The sequence below is a fragment of the Pezoporus flaviventris genome, unplaced genomic scaffold (genome assembly GCF_033815535.1).
Source record: "Pezoporus flaviventris isolate CSIRO_AGI_PZ_B2104156 unplaced genomic scaffold, CSIRO_AGI_Pfla_v1 ptg000003l, whole genome shotgun sequence".
NCBI classification, from domain to species: Eukaryota; Metazoa; Chordata; class Aves; order Psittaciformes; family Psittacidae; genus Pezoporus; species Pezoporus flaviventris.
The window spans coordinates 12,242,028-12,269,170 of record NW_026892551.1 but is presented as its reverse complement, the minus strand read 5'-3'; the positions used below and the strand labels follow the sequence as shown (position 1 = coordinate 12,269,170).

Genomic DNA, 27,143 nt, shown 5'->3' with positions numbered 1-27,143 from the left:
CAGATGCAAGTTATAATCTCCTGGCAGCCATTAAATTTAGAAATGATTGAAAGAAATGACAAAATTTTATCGAGGATGTCTTAGCATACTTAGCATTTACTCGAGACCAGCAGGTGGGAACCACTCTAAAAACCCTAGAACTCCAGTCAGGTTTGAATTTATATAGGCTGCACATCTTTAGTGATCCTAGAGAACTTTAACACCATTTTAAGATCACTTTAACATCACTTTAGTGATGCTAGAGAATGGAAAAAGGTTATCACTTCATACTACCAATCATTGCTTTGAAGGAAAAAGAGACTGACTAACATAGAGTGATTATCTCTATTTTTGCTATGCAAAGGATCATTCAGTTGTTTTATCTAGCCCAATATATATTGAAAAGGTTGATGAACGTTGATTGAACTGCCTGGTTAATTGGTATTTTAGCAGTATGGAGAAATAACTCTTTGCTAAATGCCAGCTGAGCTGTGACAGGAAGTTAAAAGTATGCCTCACAAAACAAATGTTACACATTCTTGGCTTATGCTACAGCCTCAGCATTAACAATTACATTACGCTGTGTACAGAGAATCAGCAAAATCAAGCTTTACATATTAGTAAATGCAATTACATCACTAGTAAACTAAATAAGGCTAGTCAGGGTTTCAGACCTGCTGATGAATCATACTGGACGTTTCCAGGTAAACTCTGAGTCAGGAAACAGGAAATAAAAGCACAGAAGAAACCATTCTGTTTTGAGAAAGGAGGAGAAAAGATAAGGATAATTTGATAATACAGGTATAAACTCATCTATACTGTTTGCCTTCAGGGACTGAAGTTAATGTTCTAGCTTCAACCACTGATGACATGTATATCTGCCTACACAGAACTAGTAAGGATTCAGAAGAACCATTTTGCTCCCTGCTGTGGGGGTGATAATCACTATACCATGTGTCATGGGGAAGGCAATCATAAGATGATGCGTCATCAGGGAACAAGGTGAGAACATCTTTAGCTATCCTAGCCAGACCTTAATGGATGTATCTTTCTACAGTTATAGCTTTCCACCTTTAACTAAAAGGCTCACAAGAACATTCTAGTATAAAAGAATTAAATAAATGTGCACGTGTACTTGCATGCATACATATATCCATGCACCAATAGATGCTGTGGGCCACCCAGCTGGAATGCAGCTTGGCAGAACATGAGCCAGATGTGTGCCCTTGCTGCAAAGGCTAAAAATGTTCTGGGCTGCATTAGACAAAGCATTGTCAGCAGGTCAAGGAAGATGATCCTTCCCCGCTACTCAGCTCTGGTGAGGCATAAACCTGGAATGCTGTGTTCAGTTCTAGATTCCTCAGTGCAAGAGATACACAGACATACTGCAGAAAATTCAGTGAAAGGTCACAAAGATGATAAAGGGATTGGAGAATCTCTCCTATGAATAAAGGACAAGAGAACTGGATTAGTTCAGCCTGGAGAAGAAAAGGTTCAGGGGTCTCACCAGTGTATAGAAATACCTGAAGGTAGGGTGCATAGATGTCTGAGCCAGGCTCTTTTCAGGGGAGCCCAGTGGGAAGTCCAGAGGCAATGGGCACAAACTCAAACACAGGAGGTTTTGTCTGAACATTAGGAAACACACTGTGAGGGTGACTCGACCCTGGCACAGTCCTTGGAGTTAAAGGCATTTGGGCATAGTTCAGGGCAACTGGCTTTTGGTGCTCCTGCTTAAAAAGAGGTGTTCGATAAGATGACCCCCAGACGTCCCTTCCAACCTCAACTGTTCTGTGATTTTGTGATTATGTATATGTTTATCATACCATGTTATAAAAGACATATCCACAAACTGTCTTTAGTGTTTTTTCTTCATTCTACATGTACTAATTATGTTTGATTTCTTTTTTTTTTTTTAATTCCATTCAAAAATACTGCTGAAAATTGAGGGCAACTGTGATGACTTTTAGAGACTAAAATAGCTTCTTACTTGTTGAAGAACTGAAAACTTAAAAGCTTAAAAATATTTCTTGATTGCTTCTTACCTGGTTTGTCATCTTACTCTTAGTGAAGAATGTTATCAAAAATCACAGGAAAAAATATTTATTATATGCTTGGAAGTTAGCATTTCAAGTAAATAATCTAAAATACTTCTTCATTAATAAGATTTAAGGCTCCCACCAATTTTTACTCTCTCTGAATCCTTTAAGAGTAAAAAAGAATGTAAATTAAATTTTTGGGGAAAGGAGGAAGCTCTTCTGTACAGAGCAATACAAAATGTTTGGAAGACCTACTGAAAGACAGTATGTATATATTACTTATTATAACATGAAATATTTTGTTTTATATTGATCAAGCCGCTAATCTTTCTAGTTTGACTTGAGTGAATAAATATGAAATATTTTAGTTTAGCAGATGGTTTCAGGCAAATCAAGGGAGACAAACCTGCAACTTTGCAGGTTCTGTTATTTCATTTTCAGCTTCATGATTGGCTTCCCTAAGTTCTTCTACTGAATTTTGAATTACATTGTTTGATATCCTATTACTCAAGGCTGACTTCATTGCCAATATAATTACTGCACCTTGAAAGTGAAATGAGGTGTCATCAAAACTCAGGCTATAAATTTAAGCCCTCATTTTAGGAGGACCTCAGTACAATGTTCCCAATCTGTTAATCATTGCAGTCTATGACTTCATCTTTTGTAGTGAATTTAAAAGTAAGGAGCAATTCTTTTTTTCTCGAAGATCTAATGATTAGCTTTTAATTTTGACTTCAGAGCTCTTCAGTTAATTTTCAGTGCAATGGAAATGATAGTGTTCTACTAGATTTATACTTAAGTATACACTATAGTAGGGAAAATTTCACCTTTTGCTAATAAAAGTAAATTTTCACTCAATAATTTTCTGTTGAAACTGTTATATCTTAATTTTAACTTGTAAACAATTTTAAATACATTTTAGCATTACAACAAACATTTATATGATGCAGTGGTCAAGCACCAGTGCATAAGAGTTAACTTTCAGATTAAATTGAACAGACAATACAGAGAACTGACAGAAGTATATAACTCTAAAATAATTCTTTTATAAATGCCTTACAAACAGTTCTGAAATTGTTATTATATTTTTTTTTATTATATCCTACCCTCTGGTCAATTCCCTCCTGGCTGTTCAGAAAGAAACATGCTCTCTCTAAAAGTTGGACTTGAATCTGAAGAAAGTTTTATGAGAAAATTTTTTTTTAAGATACACAGTGTTACTAAGCTTGAGGTAAACACAACTGTTTTATAGTTTACAGGTAGGTGTCAGTGATGTGAGAGAATAATGATACGCTTACATTTGTTATGCTTATTTATGATAGGCAATGGAAATCTAGTATTTAATTTAGGTGTTAAACATGGGAGATAGTGATACTTAAGATAACTTAACGTGTCTAGGATGTTCTCTTGAGAATGAGAATATATATAACAAAGTGGACCAAATTCAGTTACATAAAGGAGGGACTTCAGTACTGTTGGCAGTGTCCCAGGGTGTCCTTATGTGTTATGGACACAGAGACACCAGAGGAAACACAGAAAGGTAGAGTCCCTATTGACTGAAGGAATGTAGTAAAAATTATGAGCCATACATTTAGAATTTGTAGTGGGATTTGAAGCTTCTGAACATAAAAGTAGTTTGAAATCTCACCTCTAAATTATTTCAGCTGATACTTTATATATCATAGAATCATAGAACAAACCAGGTCGGAGGCAAATTTGAAAGATCTTCTGGTCCAGCCTTTCATGGGGAAGGGAATATAGATGAGAATAAGACCATTACATACCTTACACACATACATACATATGCATAACCTGCTATTTTCCACTTTTCACCATTTTCAGCAAATAAAATAGTTGTATTCATTTTGTCTGGTTTATGTAGATAGCCTCATTTAACTCTGTAGTGGTAGATCTTGCAGATATTAATTATAATGAAAATTATTACTAAGAACTAGGGCAGGGACCATTAATCAACAAAGCCTGCATGATCTCATTTTTACACAATAAGAGGTAGAGGTGAGGCTGGTGTGTGAACAGTTTTAAGTTACCTTTTGTAAGCTCTTGGCAGATTAAAACCAACACTTTAAAGATCGCAATAAGGCACAGTATTGTGTTCTAGATTCTTGGTGTAGATGTTGAAAAATAAACAGCTCATATTTCTGACAAACAAACCTTTAGCTTTGTCATTTTTGACAGTTTCCTTTGTAGCATATTTTATATTGGAAAGTAAATTAGAAAACCCACACAACTCCCTGAGATCTCAGTGTGACACAAAGTGATTGTAAATCTTAGTATCATGCTTCATGATAGTTCTTGTTTTAGTCATCTCCTTCCTAGCATTCTTTTCTTGATCCCTTTCAGAGTGGGTATTTTTTTTGTACATCATAGACATTATAATTTCATTATTTGGTCATGTAGTGAGCTCCAGTCTTAGCCTATCTTGATCTTTCAGTGACTCCGTTGCTTGTTCATTGAACTGTCAGCTCAGGATTTGATCTCTAAGGAACAGTAATTGTGCTCAAATGAACATGAAGAACACTGTCATGATGTCATACAGTATGGAATATCCTGTTAGTTATTTGGGATCTCAGCTGTGTCTCTTCCCAGCTTCCCGCCCACTGATGACATACTGGCTTTTGGAAGGGTAATGGAGTAGGGAAGAGAGGAAGCTCTGGTACTGTGTAAGCACTGTTCAGCAATAGCCAAAACATTGGTGTGTTACCCAGCACTGTTTTAGCCACAACTGCAAAGCACAGCACCATACAGACTGCCATGAAGAAAGCAAACCCAGTACACTAGCTGAAAGGTGAATGATGATCTGGAGGTACCAGACAGAAGAAAATTGCTATTTACTTCTGTGAAAGGAAAGAAAAAAAATAAAAAGAAACCAATGCCTGAATAACAGACTCATATAAGCATTCATAGAAAGGGAGCTCCAAAGGACTTCCAGCAATAAACTAGTTAAAGCTCTCACTTAAACGAGGGCTAACAGAAAAACCGGATTTGGTGATCATCTGGTCTAGCTAATTTAGGAAAATCTTCAATGAAGAAGATTGGTTAGCCTCTGAAAAACTTTGCTGTAATAGTTCACTTCTTTCCAAGCAATTCTCTGTCCCACCCAATTTCCAACCTGAACGGTCCACACTACAATTTGGGGAGTTAGCCTCTTCTTCTATTTTGTGGTGCTCCTAAGAAGAATTTGATTCCACGACCATCTCTTCAAGAAGTCTTAAGTTGCTACTACATCACCACTTAGCCTCCTCTTCACCAGATTAAACAAGCCCACTTCCTCAGCCTTTCCTTTCATAGCTGACATGGAATATTGGTAGCCCATCAGTGGACCTTCTCCAGCTTCTACATATGCCTTTCAAACTGTGGATTGAAAAATTGGAAACAGTATTCCAGCTGCAGCGTTTGTATCACCAGGTATTATGGGAATAACTTCATATAGCCTGCTGAGAAAATTTTTCCTGATGTAGACCAACATGCAGTTTTCCTCATTCATACCGTTGGCTCATATTCAGCGCAATACATGTCATAACCTCCAGGACCTTTTTTTCTGAGAATATTTACTATTCTACCTGTCTTTCGTAGCATGCTATCATATCTGTGGTTATTCCTCTTCAGTGATACAAGTCTGCACTTCTTGGCTATCTCTTGGCCCAGTCTTTAAATTCATTGAGGTCACTCTGGATGAAGGGCTGCCATTCATTTTTCTAATTCTAAACAGTTTTGCTTTTAAACAGAGTATTCAGCAATTGCAGATCATAAATTGATGAGAATTTTCTAAGTAACAGTGATATTATTATTAGTTATAAAATAATAATTTAAAAAATACCTGAGGTGGAAGCAGTGGTAATCTGATATAACCAAGTAGCATACTTAGGTCATTGCATCGCCTCTGCATATCATATTTCACCCACATCATTAAGGCATGGAAAATGGTCTCTTCATCAGGAACGTTCACATCATCACTAGCAAGAAGTTTATGGAGTTCTTCAGCTGGTAAAAGCAAAAATTCTTGATTTCTTGTAACTTCCATTATATTCTCCTGAGAAAAAGAAAGTATTTCAGATTAAATAATACTGGAAGAAAATAAAAAAAGACACCAAAGCTAATAAACCCATAAGATTAATCAATCCCTACCACACTCAGCCCTCTTACAGCTCATGAGGAATAAAACCTTATTATGATCAGAATTAAAAAGCTGTAGTTGTAATTCATATACAAATATATTCAGAAAATAATATAAAGATTTTACTGTAATACTTAATTAAAAATTGCTAGAATTACTAAAGGCTAGGGCAGATCTGCACACTGTTTGGAATTTTTCTAAACTCATATGTAATTGACCTCATGCAATATATTGTCAATCTTGACATGCTCATACAATATTTTCCTGTATTTTTTCACTATCTGATCTTTTTCTTAAGTAACTGTCAGTCATATACAGTTATATTATCAATATCCAGATGATGGCTATATATACATATGACAAGGCTAAGAGGAAGATCAACACCATGAAATTAGCATTATTTCTTGACCTTATTTGGATATGATTATTTACATCCTGCTAGCATGCAAACTGTGTACAGCAGTTAAAATCTCACAGCATGGACATTTATAACATGTATATGAATAACTATAAAAATGTTAAAAATATATAAACTATATAAAATATATTGATATCAGCTAAAGAGAATTGCTTCATTTAATTGACTGAATCCTAAGGACTTAATTAAGCACCCTCTGAACTACCTAATCTACATTAACTTGACAAACCAGAACCACAGTTCTGCAGGGTATCTTTCTCCAAGAGTGCTTGATCTCTGTGGAGGAACTGCACATGTGTTGTTATATTCTCGATTCATAGATAACTGTAAGAAGAAAGTGAAGTAGGTATATACTGGAGTCATAAACCTGGAAAAAAAAAAGTTTATAAACCAAATTTGTAAAAAATGTTGAGGAAGAAATTACAATATCTGATATTTAAAAGATAATTGTGACTTTCATAATTTTTTGAAAATCAACACAGAATCATAGACCAGCTTGGACAGGGCCTCAAAGGTCATCTAGTCCAACCTCTCTTGGCAAAACCCTAGTCTAACCCTAGTCTAAACAAGATGGCCCATTACACTGGCCAGCTGAGTCTTAAAAATATCCAGCACCGGGGAATCCACCATTTCCCTAGGGAAATTATTCCAACACTGATTGTGTCATTATGAAAAACTTTCCTCAAGTGTCCAACCAGAATCTTCCCAGGAGTAACCCACACCCATTACCCCTTGTCTTTTCCATGTGACTTGTAAAAAGTGACTCGTAAAAAGGAAGGTTCTGACTTCTTTGTAGCCACCCTTTAAATACTGGAACACGGTGACAAGGTTCTTTTCTCAAGCTTGAACAAATACAGTTATCGCAGTCTTTCCTCATATGGCAAGCTTTCCAGGCTATTTTGGATAGAATAAGATGAGAAGCAGGGATGGAATGACAAAACATCAGTTAATGATTTAGCTGCAAAGACATTAAAATTGAGGGAAGTGGATAATTACACTTCTACACTCAGTTCAGTTCTTAGCATATCAAAATTCAAATTAATGCTTCTTATAATCGTTTCCTTGGGTCTGGGCCTGGGGAAAGACTGACTGGTCATTAGGAACTGAAGTAGAAGTAACATAGTATTACTGACATGTAATAAAGAAAAAAAGAAAAAAAAGAAATGGTGAAAGACTTGACTTAAAACATCTGAATTAAACTCTGACCCTCATAAGTCACATGTTGCCCTCTGTCAACTCCATGCAATATAAAGAAACTATTATTTTAATTCTTCAACATCCTAGTTCTTGAAAGTTACTGCTTAAAAGAATCTATTAAAAATTAACTTCATATTATTTCTTGTGAGGTAGCAGAGACAATGTGTGATGAACCCCCTGCAATCCCTGCAGGCTACTAAATACCACACAACCACTCGCTCACTCCTAGCACCCCTGGGTAGGATGTGAAGAGAATATGAAGAATGTAAACTCCACGGGTTGAGATAAAAACAGTTTAATAATTTAAATGAAGTAAAATATAATAATTATATCAATAATGACAATGACAACAATAGTAATAATAGCATTAGTAGTAATGATAATAATCAGGTAACAAGAGAGAAGGAGGAATAAAATTCAAGAAACACAAGTAGTGTAAAATACAACTGCTAGACACCCTCTGACCAATGCCCAGTCCATCCCCAAGCAGTGATCGGCTCCTTTCAGCCAACTGCCCCCAATTTCTGTACTGAGCATGACATTTTATACTATCAAATACTCCTTTGGTTAGTTCAGGTCAGCTGTCCTGTCCCTGCTCCCTCCCAGCATCTTGTGCCTCAGCTCCTTGGAATAGCAGGAAAGACGGAAAAGTCCTGGATAAGGGTAAGTGCTACTCAGGAACAACTGAAACATCAGTGTGTTATCAGCATGATTCTCAGACTAAAGCCAAAACACTGCACTGTAGCAGCTACTAGGAGGAAAATTAACTCTATTGCAGCAAAACCCAAGATATTTACATAACTGATAATGAAATTAAAAAATGACTCAGGTTTGGTTGTTTGTTTTTTTTTAAATTGCTTGATTTAATGTCAACGGGTACCTCAAAACCTAGATTTTTATGCTCTAAGGTTTTAATCTGTTGACTCCTAATAAAGTTTAAACTGTGCAACTACAGCTTTGTAGTGGAACTAGCTTTCAGGCACTTAACCGCAAGTTGGCTTAACTAATTTTAATTAAAAAGCCATAAAACTCAGAAAATTTCATTGTGCTTCTCAAAAAATAATTTATAAGCCAAAGTTTAATTAAGACTGGTTAAACTGACATTAAATCCCATTATGACAAAAAGATAACCCTACTTCTTAATAGAAGTCAACATCAAACTTTGCAATAGCATATTAATCCAAAGACCTAATATTATTGAAAAGTATTGTGATGGTAGAATACATTTTACGAACTCACAGAACTGAGTTAATTTTTAATAACATTCAAAGATGGGAGTCTAAATTAATAATTTTAGGTTTGATTAAGATTTTGTATCATTTTAATTTTCATTTGGATATATGTTTAAAGACAACTTATTTCAGCCTTTTTATTGATTTACCATTGACTGAAAATAGAACACAACAAAGTTTTCAGACAAAATATATGAGCTCAAATCTGTGCTTCTAAACATCTGGATTTACCCTAGTCTCATGTTACCCAGGGCTGAGTATTGCAGAAAATGCTATTTAATAAAAATTCTTTATATAGGCTTATAATTTACATATAAACACACATATATATAGCATATATATATATATATATATATATATATATATATATATATATACCAGGAATAAAATCCAGGTTCTTGAGCTTCAGAGATAAAACCCTCTCCTTCATTATTCAGCATTTCATAGACTATTTAAGGTTTAGAACTTCCTAGGTCACATTTTGTTTTTCTTGAGACTAGTTTCATTTGGAGCAGCAAAGCATATTTCATTGGCTTGCTGTTTTATTGTAACAGAAATAATTTATTAAATGATTATTATGGAAAAATACCTACCTTTCTTTTAAAATATTATTGGTCTTTGTTTTGCACCTCAGAGAACAGGATACAAAAGATGTGTGTCATCTACTGGTTAAATTGTTTACGATAAATGAAGCTAATTTTAAATGATTCTGAAATTAAGGTACAAGATAAGAATCAAGCTACTCAGTCCTGTTCTAGTGAAGTTCTTTCAGAGATGCTTAAGTCTTCAAGGGCTGACTAACTTAATTTTCAGAATAAAGGTACTCAGCATTTAAGCATATTCAGGATTATGTTACAGAGGTCTATGAGTTTTAACGAGCTGTAACTTTTGATTCTGATGCTTAAGAAGCTTTGTAGATCTGGTCTTCATTGTCTCATAAGTCTCATAAGATCAACTGGACTGTACCTAATGCTTCTCCTGCATGGGTCATTCACTTAGCCCTTCCCTTCAGCAAGAATTGTAATGTTCTAATTAAGTGGATTAGTGAGTTTTGTTTTTAAATCAGAAAAGGTAACTTAGAATAGAAAGTCTCTGAGCCCACTTGAACAAACTTACGTCTCATTTGGTTGCCCTTTCAATTTCTCAAAATGATCATGCAATAACCAGTGCTGTGGGGTCAAGCATTTCCACGGCGGAGCTGTTTCACATTTAAACCTTTTCAGCAGCACAGAGTTAGAATTAAGTGTAGGTCATGCAAACAAAATATATCTGTATTTAAAGGTAGATAAGCAAGGAACTAAGTATCTGAGTAAAACAGATTGTGCATTATAAGAAAATAGATGTTTTAATGAAACTAAACTATTGCCAAATAGAACTTGATAAAAAGAAATCCTAGTACATATATCTTTACAATGATGCTATCAATACCAATTAATTTAATTAAAAAAAAACAAACAAACAAGGCTGTAATGATAATTATTTCACACGGAATCAAATTATCTTGCAAAAAGTATTGATATTTATGTCATTGATTTCACTAATCAGTATGTATCCTCTATATGGAAGAAACTGAGAGTAATTTCTTTGGTATTATTAAAAATATGAAATATTTTTGGACTTCGAAAACTAATGTCATGTTCCAAGACTGCTGTTTAGAATCTGTTACAACAGAGTTGCCGTGGCAGCAAAATGTTTAGTAGGATTTTTTGTTTGTTTATTTGGATGTAGGGATCTTATTTAAGAAGTTTAACGTTTTAATAATTTTGATGTTGTGACCTTTCTGATGCAAAAATGAGAAATACATAAAATAATGCTGAAAAAATAGCATCTGTACATTAGCCTTTCACATAAATAGTATATGACTAATGTATTTTAAGTCCATGCTGATTTTTAGTTTAGAACCTAAGTTTTCATGAGAACTTTTAAATAAATTAATAAATATTGCATCTGATTTCTATATTAAATCATACAGTATACTTTCTGAAATGCAAAAGACCTGAAAACCAATTTTGATCAAGCCCTGAACTATTCTGGTCTGGAAATATTCCCGCTGAGCTACACTGAATTCAACCCCTCTTGTTTCATAGACCAAGTTTTCCCTGTCAGCTGGGTATAAGACTACATCCCATTTTTAAAAATTGTCCTATCATGTATCTTCTTTCCTAAGGACAATGGGCTTTTCAACTTCCTGAACTCCCATTACACAAAGGGCCAATACTTATTAATATGCTTATGCTCTGGTTCTTCAGCCAAACCTTAGATTTTATTTGAGAGTGAGTTCCACTCGTCTTATGCAATATAAAGAGCTACATGTTGCTTTCAGTACCAGATGCCAACCTGATGTCATTCTTATGGAAGGGATATAAAGGCTGGGACGTTCAGTGGAGAGGCAGTGAGTGGAAAGAGATCGTGTCAGTGTAAGCTACTCTGAACTTTGTCAGTGGGAGATCAGCAGCTGCTGCTTTCTGGGGAGAACAGTCAGCAAGTTGAAGATAGAAGAGGCTGTGACTATGGATACCATCTCACACAGCACACTGAAATAGTAATAGAGACTTCTAGATTTCAAAGTTAGACTGCCACAGTCTAAACATTTTTCTTTTTTATTTACAATTGTTTTTTTCCACCCCAAAAATTGGGGTTCTAAATGACTGCAGAATTAGCCAGATTATAGCCTAATCAATATCATGCAACATTCTGGGATTTGACAATTTAAATGTAGTTCACAACCAGCCAGTCATACATGCATGCTGATATACCAGTTCATCACAATAAACTGGTTAAAACTTTCAAGCTGGAGGACTTCACCTTGCATGTTTCATTAACTGTGTCAGAATGGTTAATGTTTGTTTCCTGTATTGCTGAAGGATCTTGTCTCACACATCCTGCATAGAATCATAGAATAGTTAGGGTGGAAAGGACCTTAAGATCATCCAGTTCCTACCCCCTTGCCATGGGCAGGGATACCTCACACTAAACCATGTCACCCAAGGCTCTGTCCAACCTGGCCTTGAACACCGCCAGGGATGGAACAATCACAACATCCCTGGGCAACCCATTCTAGGGCCTCACCACCCTAACAGTAAAGAATTTCTTCCTTATATCCATTCTAAACTTCCCCTATTTAAGTTTTAACCAGTTACCACTTGTCCTATCACTACAGTCCCTAATTAATGGCCCATCCCCAGCATCCCTATAGTCCCCTTCAAATACTGGAAGGCTGCTATGAGGTCTCCACGCAGTCTTCTCTTTTCCAGGCTGAACAGCCCAAACTTTCTCAGCCTATCTTCATATGGGAGGTGCTCCAGTCCCCTGATCATCCTCGTGGCCCTCCTCTGGACTTGTTCCAACAGTTCCATGTCCTTTTTATGTTGAGGACACCAGAACTGCACACAATACTCCAGGTGAGGTCTCACAAGAGCAGAGTAGAGGGACAGGATCACCTCCTTCGACCTGCTGGTCATGCTCTTTTTGACGTAGCGCAGGATACAGTTGGCTTTCTGGGCTGCGAGCACAATGCATTCTTCTTCACGTCTAGGAACATCCAAAAAGCTAAAACCTGTATACAAAACCGACACAATTTGCTAAAGGGATGAGTATATCTACACATCTTGCTTCCCCCAACTGAAACGACCTTTAAACACTGTTCTGGAAGGTTCTATATCCCATAAACCTTGGAACTTCTGGGTGCTAAGCCCTAGTGCATGCATAACATGATCTTCCTAGCATGGTATCCAGGAAAAACAGAACTCTAGTAGCCTGTATATGAGTCCTCTTGCTATTACTCCACTTTCCTTTTTTTTTTTTAAATTTTGTTTTTCCCTCCCTTTTTTTAGGTCTCTCTTAATGTTAGTTTACCCTTCCATAATAAAGTAAATAGGCCTCAGGAGAACAACTTGGGGACCTAAAATCTGGAATGTTTGTGCTCCACAACCTGAATTTACCCAGATTGATGTATTTGGCATTGGAAGTATTCTCAGCAGAGTTTCAAGAATAGAGCAAGAGATGAGCTCTGTTAATCCTCTAGAGGTGGTGTTTTGGACTGAAAAGGCTGTAAGTGACAAAAATAGACTCAAAGTGCAAACTGTCACAATGGTGCAGTACAGTAAAGTGCAGATACACACTTGTACAGACTGGTGACTGCCTTGTTTTGCTTTTACTTGCATAAGATATACCCGTAGCACTTCCCAAAACCAGCAAATATGAGCTGTGCTAGCTTTTTTAATTGTGCTGTTTGCACAGCAAGAATACAACACTTCTCACATAGGTAACAGAATGACAATTTTATGGATTTACATTAAAGCTCTCCAGGGAAGTAGTCATCATGGCAGTCATGTGCTTACTTCTTTAGCACAACTTTTCTTTCTTTCCTACCCTGTTCTTGTAATAATACTTTGGCACAAGTTTGCTACCCCAGTCCAGCACTATCATCCAATTTATGGTCTAGCCACAGTGGCTTCCCTAACCTGTAGCTCACAGAATCATTTAGATTAGAGAGGAGCACTTTAGATCACCTAGTCCAGTGCCCTTGTTCAAGCAGGATCAGATACAACAGGTTGTCCAAGACTGTCTAGTTGGGTTTTGAGTATCTCCACAGAAGGTCACTCCACAATCTCTCTTCACAATGAATTCCAGTGTTTGACAACGCTCACAACAAAGAAGTGTTTTCTCATGTTCTGATTCAATTTTATGATTTTTAATGTGTCCATTCCCTTTTGTCCTGTCACTGGGTGCTATTGAGAAGAGTCTGCCTCTCATCCTCAGTCCCTTTAATCACGAATTTGTACAAATTGAAAAGATTTGCACTGAGCTTTCTCTTCTCCAGGGAAAGTCACAAATGTCTCAACCTCTCCCAATATGAAAAATGCTCAAGCAGCCTTGGAGCAACCACTGGAGATAAACCACTCCTTAACTTCCCCATGAAGTTCTGTTCCATGAAGAACAGAACCATTCTGTAGGATAGGACATAAGGACCATCATTTACAATGTCACATAGTGCAGGGTGAAATCATGACCAAAGGAAAGAGGATAATTTCTGCTGAGAGCGCCATCAACATTTCCCATAGCTTGTGGCCATTGCTGGAATACTCTATCCATTATAGATTAAAATTCCCTGAGGATGGGATCAAGCACCCACATATTCTGTAGCAAGTTGTGCTGGTTTTGGCTGGGATAGAGTTAATTGTCTTCACAGTAGCTGGTGTGGGACTTTATTTGGGACTTTTGCAGGAAACAATGTTGATAACACAGATGTTTTCCTTAGTGATGAGCAGTGCTTACATAGAGTCAAGGCCTTTTCTGCTACCAGCAAGTAGGCTGAGGGCACACAATAAGATGGGAGGGGACACAGCAGTGACAGCTGATCCCAACTAACCAAAAGGATATCCCATACCATATGACATCATATTCAGCATATAAAGCTGTGGGAAGAAAAAGGAAGGGGAGGACGCTCAGAGTGATGGCATTTGTCTTCCCAAGGAATCATTACTCATGATGGAGCCCTGCTTTCCTGAAGATAGCTGAACACCTGCCTGCTGATGTGAAGTGGTGAATGAATTCTTTGGTTTGCTTTGATTGCATGTGAAGCTTTTGCTTTACCTATTAGACTGTTTTTATCTCAACTCACAACTTTTCTCAGTGCTACCCTTCCAATTTTCTCTCCCACTCCACCAGGCGGGATGAATGGTGTTTAGTTGCTGGATGGGGTTAAACCATAACACAGGTATAGGAAGTCTTAATCAAATCAGCCCTGGTAGCACACCATATTGGATAATTCGTGACTGCGGCCAAGAGTTAGAATTGTGATTTATGGCACATTAAGCAGGATGAGAAAAGACAAAATTACTTTTAAATAAAGTCTCAGAAGCATCACTGTTAGGCATCCAGTTATTCAGCAAAGGTTACAAGTGTGTCTCAAGATTTACTGTAGCTTACTGTGCCACATTTTACTTCACTCATAATGTAGAATCCATAATCAGGGAGGATGCTGATAGTCTGTTACAGAGGCAGGTGGCAATCTGTGTAAGCTGGCCTGTGAACCATATCACAAACTGAGTTTGGATGCAGAAAAGCACAATGCAACCTTTCAAAATTTATGTCAAGGTAAGTACATATTTTTATGTCCTAATGGAGGTCCTGTCTTGTTTATTCTGATTACAGGCTTAGAAAATTAATACAAGGAAAATGGAGGGTAAAAACCTAACAGGAACCTAACCCAAATCAAATATGATTAAAAGAGAGCTGGAAACAAGAAAAAAAAAGTATTTCTTTCTGTTAAAGCATCAAGCTCTAGAACATATTGCCAGTGAATGAGCAGGGAAAAGGTCTGTTAGGAGCAGTGTAATAATTTAGGATGCAGTTTACAAAAGGGATTACATGAGGTGGTTTTCCCTGACAGCAGTGAACTGGTTTGGAATTCATTTCAGTTTTTCTTTAACCCAGTTACCCTTCTATTAAACCTAATAACATTGGATCCACTGAAGACTGCTTTCTATAAAGGCATCATCTTAAAGACATCTGGAGATGGATAATTTGTCACTTTGCAGTAGCTTTCAGAAGTAATCATCCTCAACATTAAAATGTGTGTCTAATTTCCCATTCAAACTCATCTATCTTCCACTCATACATACTGGATACTGCTTCTTATTATGAATTTCTCACCCTGATTAAAGAGCCCATTAGCACCAAAACTTAAAAACCTCTAAATAATCTCTTGGGTCTTCAATAATTCAAAGGAGTTGAGTGGTTATGACCTTTCTTTTACAAATCATTCACAGTACTATGTCCTGTAACACCATGTTCTAATATTCAGGAGTGAAAACAAGATACTTACTCATTAACACTGTTTCTTGTGGTAGAACCTTCAGATTCACTGATATTCTCATAATCCCTCATTGGTCTAACCTGACCCTACTTAGCCTGTGAAATGTGATGGAATACAGCACAAAGCAAAGGCTGAAGGCATATGTGAGTTCATGTCAAAGCTTCTGCTTTCATAAATGATTAATAAATGATGTGATTAAGATAATATTCAAAAAAAAGCAGTTGAAACCTCAGTCAATGCATCAGTGTTAAATCTTTTCCAATATTTCTGTACTCCAAACTTTATTTAAAAATAAGTAGCCATTAAAATGAAAATGCATCTAACTATCCATGGGGAATTGCATGATCATGGAGGAAAAATGCCTTGCTCTATTACTCTCCATTCCACACACTAAATATTTGCTACTATATCATTTCTTCTGTCTTTATTAGCTATCTCAAAGCATATGTGTTCTGCATCACATGATATAAGCTGTTGATGAAGAAAATTTTAGTTACAGTTTTGTTTGAGGAGTGAAATGTTTTAAAATGATAGTTTATGTTAATATTTCAGATTTAGTAGTCATTTTAACTGAAACCAAATTTTTAAAAGGTCACAGCAGAGACATATGAAGACTTCAGCATATAGTAATCAGTATATTGAAGAAGTATATGCCTTCCAAAAGCATTTAAAAAAAAAAATAGCGCCTCATACAGAAAATACAAAGTTCAGGAAATGCCCAAATCATGTGACTAAATCATTCTCTCACACACTGTTTTTTATTGTCAGACTCTGATCTACCCTTCAACTAACATCTATCATACTTTGAAGCATTCCTGAGTCTTAGTTAATATGAAAGAGGAGAATATATTACCAATTAGAAAAACATTGGAACACAAAGAGGATTCTGAGAGAGAACCACCTCTGTATCTGAAATGGACTTCCAAGGACTTCTACTCTGTAAGCAGGTTTGAAGAAAGTCATACGGTAATTACTTTCTAACACCACTTATAGCCTTCAAGCACATTATTAAATTCAGATTAATACATAAGACACAGCATTTTGGTACAAAATTCATTAAAATAACCACACATACCTCTCCCCTAGATATGGGGAAATACCCATGGGGATATCATATCCTGAGCTGCAACAAAAGGAATGTGACCAGCAGGTCGAGGGAGGTGATTCTCCCCTCTTCTGCTCTTTTGAGACCCCACCTGCAGTACTATGCTCAGCTGTGGGTCCCCCAGCAGAAGAGGGAAATGGACCTGCTTGAGCAAGTCCAAAAGAGAGCCACAAAGATGATCAGAGGGCTGGAGCACCCCTCCTACAGAGACAGGCAGAGAAAGTTGGGTTTGCTCACCCTGAAGAAGAGAAAGATCCAGGGAGACCTTAGAGCAGCATTCCAATAGCTAAAGGGGGCCTACAAGAAAGCTGGAGAGGGACTTTTTACAAGGACATACAGTGATAGGACAAGTGGGAATGTTTTCAAACTGAAAGAAGGCAGATTTAGATTAAACGTTAGGAAGTAATTCTTTATTATGAAGGTGGTGAGACACTGGAATGGATTGCATTGACGAATTGTGAATACCCCATCCCTGGAAGTGTTCAAAGCCAGGTTGGATGGGACTTTGAGCAACCTTGTCTGGTGGAAGATGTCCCTGCCCATGGCAGCGGGGCTGGAATTAGGTGATCCTTAAGGTCCCTTCCAACCCAAACCATACTATGATTCTATGATAAGCGGGACTTTTTGTACTCCACAGCATTTCAGAAAATAGCACAATTCACAAAAGATATCTGATCATTAACAGCAGTGATTTACATACTCTTTCCAACAAAATAATGGTATATATTATAATATAAAATAACCACTGCATTTAGATCTTATGTGGTTTGTCAAGACACAAGGCTGTTAAAAACTTGTCACATGAAGTTGTTGTTTATGATAGAAAACTTAAAAAACTGTTAAATAAATGCTGAAAATATATTAACCTACTGTGTGAATCCCAAAAGGGAAATTTCAGATTGAAGTGAAATTGTACAACATTTGTCACCCTGCACATAATATTGATGAAACTGACAGTTACTCGTTTTATTGGTGCTTGGGAAATTACAAATTTGGAAGGAATAGACATTATGTTTCACTCTCCCTAAGACTGCATGTTACCATCTGTCCTGGGTTCAGCAGTAGCAGTAGTGTTTCTCCTTTGTGGTAGCTGGTGCAGTGCTGTGTTTTGACTTCTAGCCTGGGAACAGTGTTGGTGAAACCGTTGTTTTCGGTTGTTGCTAAGTGGTGTTTACCCTGACCAAGGACTTTGTGGGGCTCATGCTCTGCCTGGGAGGAGGGGAAGCTGTGAGGAAGCAGAGACGGGGCGCCTGACCCAGGCTAGCCAGGGAGGTATTCCATAGCACAGCACATCATGCCCAGGGTGGGGGGTAACTGGGAGTTACCCGGAAGGACACAGGCTTCCGGGTGGGACTCCTTTCTTGGCCGGTGGTATCGTATTCTCTTCCCTTGTTATTTTCCTTTATCATTGTTGTCGTTGGTAGTAGCGGTGGTGGTTTGTGTTGTACATTGGTTGCTGGACTGTTCTTGTCTCAACCCGCAGGAGTTGCACTCTTTCGATCCTCCTCCTCGTTCCTCCGGGAGCGGGGAAGGGGAGAGCCCCGGTGGGGGAGGGGGGGGGGGGGTCCCTCAATTGTTGTTGTTGTTGTTTAAACCACACCATCAAATAATCTCATGCTGCAACTAACTATAATATGCAATAATTTCTTGGTGTCAGTTTTTTATTAGGAAGGGGGAGGAGGTGAAAAGCACTTTATAGCTGTGTCTTGCTGTTGGTTGGTTGGCTGAGGTTTTTTTCATTAGCTTGTGCTCAAATTATCACATAATTCATTGTCATTCTAAGCTTTTTGAAGCACAGTGCTTAAAAAGTAATCTGTACTTTTAAAAAAAAATCATCTGGGTAAATTTCACCCAAATTCAACTTCTTCAGCAATTTACTACAAAGCCAGGATTTCCTTACATAATCAAACCTTTCCTAAAAAACACAAAAAACAGATTTTGAGATGCTTTATCACATGTGTAAAATAATCTAATTTCTTTCTTGTCACAACATATATCAACACAAACATATAACTTCTTCTGAAAAATAAACAGAACACTACTAGATGAAATTGTACCTGAAATTATGCTGCCTGACACATCTGACTTTAAAGCAGAATGTTTTTTTTTAAGATAAAAAATTTAAAACAACCTGGGGATTTGCTAGATTTTTAGAAGTACCTCTCCAGATACCCTAATGCTCTAGAAGGTGCTACATCAAAAAAAAAAAAAAGGTATTTATTGGGATAAGTTTCTTGACAGCTGACACAGTCTTTGCACAGAATTCAGGTACCTAGATGTTAATTGGTATTTAAGTGCTCATAGAACATAAGAAGAGCTGTATGTGTTTAGAGTACAATAGAATGCTTTACGTACAATAAAGAGGATGCTATTTTGAAACAATGTATCTAATGACATTTTTTTTAAATTCTATCTTCTTTCTGCAGTGAAGATACACAGATTATTGAGTACAAATCCTCTCTGGAAGGCAAGCCACAAGATCTTTACAAAATATGTGGTACCAGTAATACGATGTCTGTGTTTCAAGCAATTCAACAATTCAAGAATCTATCTGAGAAATTTTAGGGAACAAGTCAACCCTCACTCTGAATGAATCCATTTCATCAGCTCTCAAGATAATATCTTTAGTATTCATGAACAAGACATTATTCAGTGCCCTCCCACAAAAGCTGATTTTGAACATGGTTCTGTGCATCAGCATTTTTGTTATAGATCTTTTACTGACTATTCAATCAAGACAATTAATGGGATATTAAAATTTCCTAATTTTAAATTGTTCATTTTCATTGGATTTAGAACCCTATCTAATGCTAGTTCTTTGGGATACAATTTCTTAGGGGGAGTAGATAAAACTAAAAAACTGATCCTCAGAATGCTATTATTTTGTGAATATTATATTTTTCCTTGATCAGAAAACAATGAAATGTAGTAAATTTAGACAATGCATCAAATTTTCTAATGAAACAGAATCATAAAATAATTCAGGTACAACAAAACCTCTGGAGGTCATGTAGTCCAACCCTTGTTCAAATAAAGGCTAATTTCAAACATAGGTCAGATTGTTCATAGCTTTTTTAAGTCTAGCTTGGAATATTTCAAAGCACAGAGATTCCACAGCCTCTCTGGGAAAACTGCTAAAATGACTACTACTATCATTGTAAAGAAATATTTTCACTTTGAATTTTCAGCTGGGGACTGTTACCCCATGTCCTCTCATTGGTCACCTTCAGGAAGAGAATGATCTTATCTTTTCTATAAGCCCTGATCACTGAAAATATTGAGTCCCCCTTAGCTTTCTTTCCTCCATGAATATCCCCTTAGGTTCTTTTCATATATTATGTGCCTCCTGCTTCATCCTCATAGCTGGTTTAATTTACTCTTGAATTGAAATGTCATCAACTGGAAAATGCAGTCTTGGGTACAAGGGAATAATTTCTGTCAACGGGCTGGCTAATTCAGCTGAGTACACAGCTAGTCTTAATAGCGATGCAACACAGAATTTCATCAGAAGAAAAAATCTGAATACTTTAAATTCATTTATTTAATCCATATTTGTTACAGTAAAATTATACTAATATAATTAGTATAATTATAATTACTAAATTATCTTTTGGCATTTTGTTGTGGTTTAAACCCAGTCAGGCAACTCGTTCACTGCTGCTGAACCCAAGACACATTTCTACTATTGTCATAAAAAAAAAACAATCTTTAAAACAAAACATAAAATGGTAAATTCCAGATAAAGGAGCAAAAAACTGTAAGAAAAAAAATCTTGCGTCTTTTTCCCACTTATTTGATTTTTATTTTATTTTTTTTTAGTAACATCTTCACTCTTCACACATTCATGTAAGGAAACAAATACCAAAAACTTTAAAACAATAACCTGAACACTTTTTTGTGTGTGTGTGTCAATAAAATTTTCAATAGAAATCTCTGAAGGTAAAACCACCAAAACTATTACTACTGCAAAACAGTATGACAAAATAATTGACCTGCATGGTTGCAAAATGGATATGAGCCAAATGAGTTCATTATGGCAAGCATCATATAGAAAGAACTTCTCTACTGATGTTTTTATTCCAAGTGGAGCAGTTCATGTCTAAAATCACAGAAACATAGAAGGTTAGATATAAGGAGGAAGTTCTTTCCTGTGAGGGTGGTAAGGCACTGGAATGGGTTGCCCAGGAAAGTTATGAATGCTCCATCCCTGGCAGTGTTCAAAGCCAGGTTGGACAAAGCTTTGGGTGGCACGGTGTAGTGGAGGTGTACCTGCCCATGGTAGGGGGGGCTGGAATTGGATGATCTTACGGTCCATTCCAACCCTAACTATTCTATGATTCTATGAATCATAGAATTGTTGCAAAGGAACTTTAAATAGAACTTGTCGGTCTTTTCTTTCCTCTAACCTTCTCTTAAAATGAGCAAAGTTAAAGAAACTGTGCCTGGAAGGTCTCAGATGCCAGATTAACATCAGGCCATTAGACTAATCTCAGATCTCATTCATAGTGCTGCTTAAATGATAGTCTTGCCATTGATAACACCCATGTAATTTTCTTTCATTTTCTTTTCCAATATTTTCTTATTCCTTTTAAGGAAGTTCTAATGTGTTCAGTGAAGGCAACTTATCCTGATAAGTTAACATATTTTCCAACCACTTTCTACTATTTCTACTATTTCAGTGGACTTAAAATACTTTCAGAAAATTATGTTTGTAGAAAGATCCATATCAGCAACTAATACACAGCTCTTTTGTGAACATTATATACAACATGGGGAGCAGTCCCCAATCTTTCATGTACAGAAACTAATCTAATTTAAATATGTATCTGTATTACCTGGATCCTAGATTACTGCTATTTTAAAAAAGAAAGAAATACGGTTATGCAAACAATAGAATGTGGCCTACTGCAACGGATTATGCTGTTTTGAACTTTTAACTGAAAATCTTAAAAACTTAATTCTTGGTAGGATGCAGAAGAAGGGGGTTGGACTATACTACCTGTAAGATATTCTTTAATTGAAGTGCAACTGAAACTATTAATTCTCTTTAACCTTTGTATTTTGGGGAAATTTCCTTACTCAAAATGGTTGTGATAGCAGAATCATAATGCTTTGCTCTACTTTGTTTAATCCTACTGAAAACAGCAGCTACACTGACTAGACATAACTCCACTGAAAAAGGTTGAAGGGTGGGATTTTTTATTTTTTATTTTATGCTAGCAGTGCACAGCACCACACTTTCTGAACAATTATATTGCTGTCAAGCACAAACCACTGTTCTTACAACAATAAAAATACCTAACAGGTATAGACCTACTGAAGACTTTACACTAGGCTACAGTAATCCATCGGAGCCACTGGTACAATTCCTTTTTGCAAAAGTGCAAAATTAAACATTCATTCTGTTAATTTACATCACTTCAATTTATTTTTCTTTATATATTTTTGAAGTTAACTAACGTAAACAGAAATCACACCTAAACTCTTTAATTGCAATAGGAAGTGATATATAAAAAGGGCCAGATGTACCTTAGTTTCACAATTTATACCTCAGATGTAAGAAAATAAAATACAAGAAACATTGATTGAAACATACTACTCAGAGAAAGTACAGAAAGGTTATTTGAGTTTGATACAAGTTTTCATTATTAACTTTGAACTGAAACAAAAAAAAATAAAATTGAGACCTCAAAAAAAGTACTTGTCAAAAATAATAATTTAATGAAGATATATTCACAGAATAAGGTGGTAGAGTCCTTTTTCCCTATTTACCCTAATGATAATGAAAATATTCCAGTGGACACAAAAGCTTGCACCAGTGCTCCAGACTGGATCCATAATAAGTGCAATTAATTAAATGAAAAAATGTAAACAGAATTCTGCTATTTAAAAAATAAAATCCTTAATCTTGGTCAGAAACAAATCTGCTTAAATTAAAATTCTATTTGGTTTTAGTTCAGAAATGAGAATTAAATAAACACTGGACAATGTAAAAGTAAAATATTTTGATAGTGCAATCGCATTGAAGCAGCACCACCTTGCACAGATCACAGTCTAAAAGATAAGAAAGTCATCACAATGACCAACTAGAAAATAAGATCTTGTTTATCTATTAACACTACATTAACATGAACAAATGCAGAATGTTTGCAATCTTGCATTCATTATTTAAATAAACCCATAAGCCTCCTTCCTAAAGCTTTCTCATTCTAGGCATCTCTGATCTTAGGATGCTAGAAACCTATTAGACAAAATTTGCATAATTATAAAGCATACAGTACCGAAAAACTAAGATTGTTATTAAGAAGAAACAAAATTGTTTTATGCTTTCCAGGTTTACTGTATTCTAGGTATTGGCTAACATTTGTGTTTGTTTAGAGTATGTAGTATAGAGATATATAATGTAATTGAAAAGGCTATTTTTTGTTCTAAGCTGAATCCATGTACAGCGTTTACACACAGCCGTTGACAAGTGAAAATGTAGGTATAATATATATATAATATATATAATATATATTATATATAAATGCATTTATATCTCACTTTTCTTAAATCAATCCACAACAGATTTTCTATTATAAAAGAAACGAATAAGTGGAATTATAACCTGCTTCTTTAAATGCACTGAATAAATACTAAATCACAAAAGCAAATAAGAAATCGCTGCTAACTCAACTAATCAAAGATGAAGAAACTATGTTTGTTTATGTAGAACTATATGCACCACTAGAATTTAATGTCCTTGTTTCAAAGATGACCTTTTCCACTGAAATCTGAAACCACTGAAAAGAATTTAAATACTTTGACAGCTTCTTAAATATCTGGGCCCTGGAGCATAATCCAGAAGGCTGTGTTTGGTGCTTAGGATTTCTATGTATACAAAGTAATCTAAACAGGGAAACCCAAACAGTTATAGTGATGGGGTTACACTGGCTAGCGACTGATCACCAGTGATGTTCCTCAGGGCTCAAACCTAGGACCAGTTCTGTTCAATAATTTTACCAATAATCTGAGTGCAGGTGTTGAATGAACTGTTTACCAAGAGTATCACTCTTTGAAAGGAACAACAAGTGTTTACTCTCCATTGTCCTGGGTTCAGCAGTCATTTTTCTCCTTCTTAGTAGCTGGTGCAATTCTGTGGTTTTGGTTTTCAGCCTGAAAACAACACTGATAACACTGATGTTCTTAGTTGTTGCTAAGTAATGTTTACTCTGACCAAGGACTTTCTGAGTCTCATGCTCTGCCAGAGAGGAGGGGAAGCCAGGAGGAAGCAGAGAAAGGACACCTGACCCAAACTAGCCAAAAAGGTATTCCATACAACAGCACATTATGCCCACTATATAGACTTGGAGCAGTTACCTGGAAGGGCTAGATCACTGCTTGGGTCGGGCTGGGTATCGGTCAGCAGGTGGTGAGCGGTTGTATTCTCTTCCCTTGTTATTTCCCTTATCATCATTATTATTGGTGGGAGCAGTAGTGGGTTTGTGTTACATTGGACTGTTCTTATCTCAACCTGTGGGAATTATTCTTTCAATTCTCATCCCCATTCCTCGGGGAGGGGGGTAGGAAGGGAGGGCAGTGAGCAAGCGGCTGCATGGTTCTGGGTTGCCAGCTGAGCTTAAACCACAACATCCACAGATGTGGATATGGATGGCACTTTTTGATTAAATCATTAGTTTATTTATTGATGATCTCAGAGACTCGTTTTAATTGTGCTTTTCACATCTACCAAATTTTAGGATTACACCCAAGCCAGCTCAAGAAAACTAGAAAAACTCCAAATATAGTTGATGAGGTTTGGCATTTGAAGATTTTGCCTAAACGGTTAAATTATGCAAAATAAATTACAAAATATTACATTTGGCTTAAGTACTTAAAAGAATTGGATTACTCAGGTTTTTTACACTTGATGTGTATGCTCATTTTCTGGTATTATGGCTATGTATTGCTATTACATTCCATAAAAATGGAGCTGGTCTGCCAATGAAGGGGAAGAGCATTTTGGTAGGAGGCTTGCCAGACTGGACAAGGAGGCTTTAAACTAGATGTGTTGGGGGAGAGGGGCATCATTCCATCCCAATACACCCAGTCAGTTGCCAGCACCTATAATAAATGCTTGGAGCTATGTAGAGATATTCCAGCCGCTCCAGCCAATGAGCCGGCTTCATTTGGAGCTCGGCTCAGATGCCTCTGTACAAAAGCCCATAGCATGGGGAACAAACAAGAGGAATTAGAAATGTGTGTACGTCTACGGGGGTATGATATAATAGGCATTACAGAAACATGGTGGGATGGCTCCTATGACTGGAGTGTTGGAATGGAAGGTTACAGGCTCTTTAGAAAAGACAGGCCTGGCAGGTGGGGAGAGGGAGTTGCCCTTTATGTTAGGGATAGGCTGGAGAGTATGGAACTCTGTCTGGGGACAGGTGAGCAGTCCACAGAGAGCTTGTGGGTCAGGGTTAAAGGGAATATAGCTATGGGAGACATTACTGTGGGGATCTGTTACAGACCGCCTGATCAAGAGGAATCTGTGGATGAAGCACTCAATAGGCAGATAGGAACAGCCTCCAGCTCACAGGCCCTTGTTCTCATGGGTGACTTCAACCATCCTGATATCTGTTGGAGGGACGGTACGGCCTAGCACCAGCAATCCAGGAGGTTCCTCAATTGTGTGGAAGACAACTTCCTTCTGCAAGTAATAGAGGAGCCGACAAGGAGAGGTGCCATGCTTGACCTCGTGCTCACCAGCATGTCTGGTCTTGTTCAATATCTTTGTCGGTGACATGCTGTCGTGGTTTAAACCCAGTCAGGTAATTCGTTCGCTCACTTCCCCCCCTTTCTTGCCCTCCCCCTGCTCTCGGAGGGACGGAGAGGAGAATCAAAAGAATGCAACTCCCACGGGTTGAGATAAGAACAGTTTAGTAACTAAGGTATAACACAGATCACTACTGCTACCACCAATGATAATAATGATAAAGGAAATAACAAGGGAACAGAATACAACACCTCACCACCCGCGAACCGATAACTCGCCCCCCAAGCCCGACCAAGCTCCGACCGATACCTCCTCCAACCCTGCAGTCTCTCAGCCCTTCCGGCTAACTCCCAGTTACATCCTGGGCATGACGTGCTGTGGTATGGAATAGCTCTTTGGTCAGTTTGGGTCAGGTGTCCTGTCTCTGCTTCCTCCCAGCTTCCCCTCCTCCCTGGCAGAGCATGAGGCTCACAAAGTCCTTGGCCAAACCAAAACATCTCTATCAGCTCTGTTCCCAAGCCGAAAGTCAAAACACTGCACTGCACCAGCTACCAAGGAGGAGAAAAATGACTGCTACTGCTGAACCCAGGACATTATCCACCCCTTATTCCATACCATTCACGTCATGCTCAGATCCCACATTTTTAATATACCATCACTCTTATCTCGGTGCACTCTTATCTTAGTGCATGGACCAGTCCCTATAAAGCTGCTGCGTCCATCTGGTCCATGTCAGGCTCCATCTCTTGTAACAGTCTTCCAGAGCAGGAGAGACTGTGTGCAGTGTTCACACTTGTGAATAACCTGGGCAATAGTGTCCATTGTTAAGTCCACCCCTCGATCATGAGTCCATCTCTGCGTTGCATCTCTGCTCTGATGGCCTGAAGTGCCATGGGCCCACCAGGCTTAAAATAATTCACTGTCCCCTTAAGCAGTTTCTGCAGCTTATTGCTGGGGACTCCATACAGCTGCCTTCCATCTCCGACGCTTCCAAAGCACTGGAGGGGCCCAGTGGACTAGATACTTGCCCATACTGTCCCACACACCCTGCCACTCATGACTCTCCAGCCCTGGGGAAAATCTCTTGGTCCCCCTATATTGTTGTCTAACCCCAGACAAGACCCAAACCTGACTCTGCTTAACTTTTGAGATCAGACAAAATGGTTGTGGGTAGAACACAGCCTGTGTGTGTGCCAACATGCTGATCCCCATCACAATCAGCAGGCAGGTCCCAAGGATACCTAAAGGCCATTCAAAACCTTCAGAACTCCCAGTTGATGCTGCTGTACTTGTCACTGGGGCTGGTGTAGCTGCTGTGCTTGCCGGCTCTCCCACCGCCAGCTTCTCTTTTCCGGAGTCCAGCTCTTCCTCCTCTGCCTTGCTGGGAAATGCTGCGTGGTCTCCTGCATCCTCCTGGGGCTCGGCGGGTGGCTTCCGGGGAATGCTCTCGGCCGTCGCGGAGCTCG

General features: G+C 37.6%; 1 protein-coding gene across 1 annotated transcript in view; it reads right to left on the bottom strand.

Moving 5' to 3' along the window:
- Positions 1–27,143, bottom strand: part of KLHL1 (kelch like family member 1) — a 213,955-nt gene that overhangs the window by 70,849 nt on the left and 115,963 nt on the right. The window contains exon 5 of the mRNA XM_061445293.1: positions 5,854–6,066. Coding sequence (XP_061301277.1) covers positions 5,854–6,066 — 213 coding nt within the window. The remainder of the gene's footprint in view (positions 1–5,853; positions 6,067–27,143) is intronic.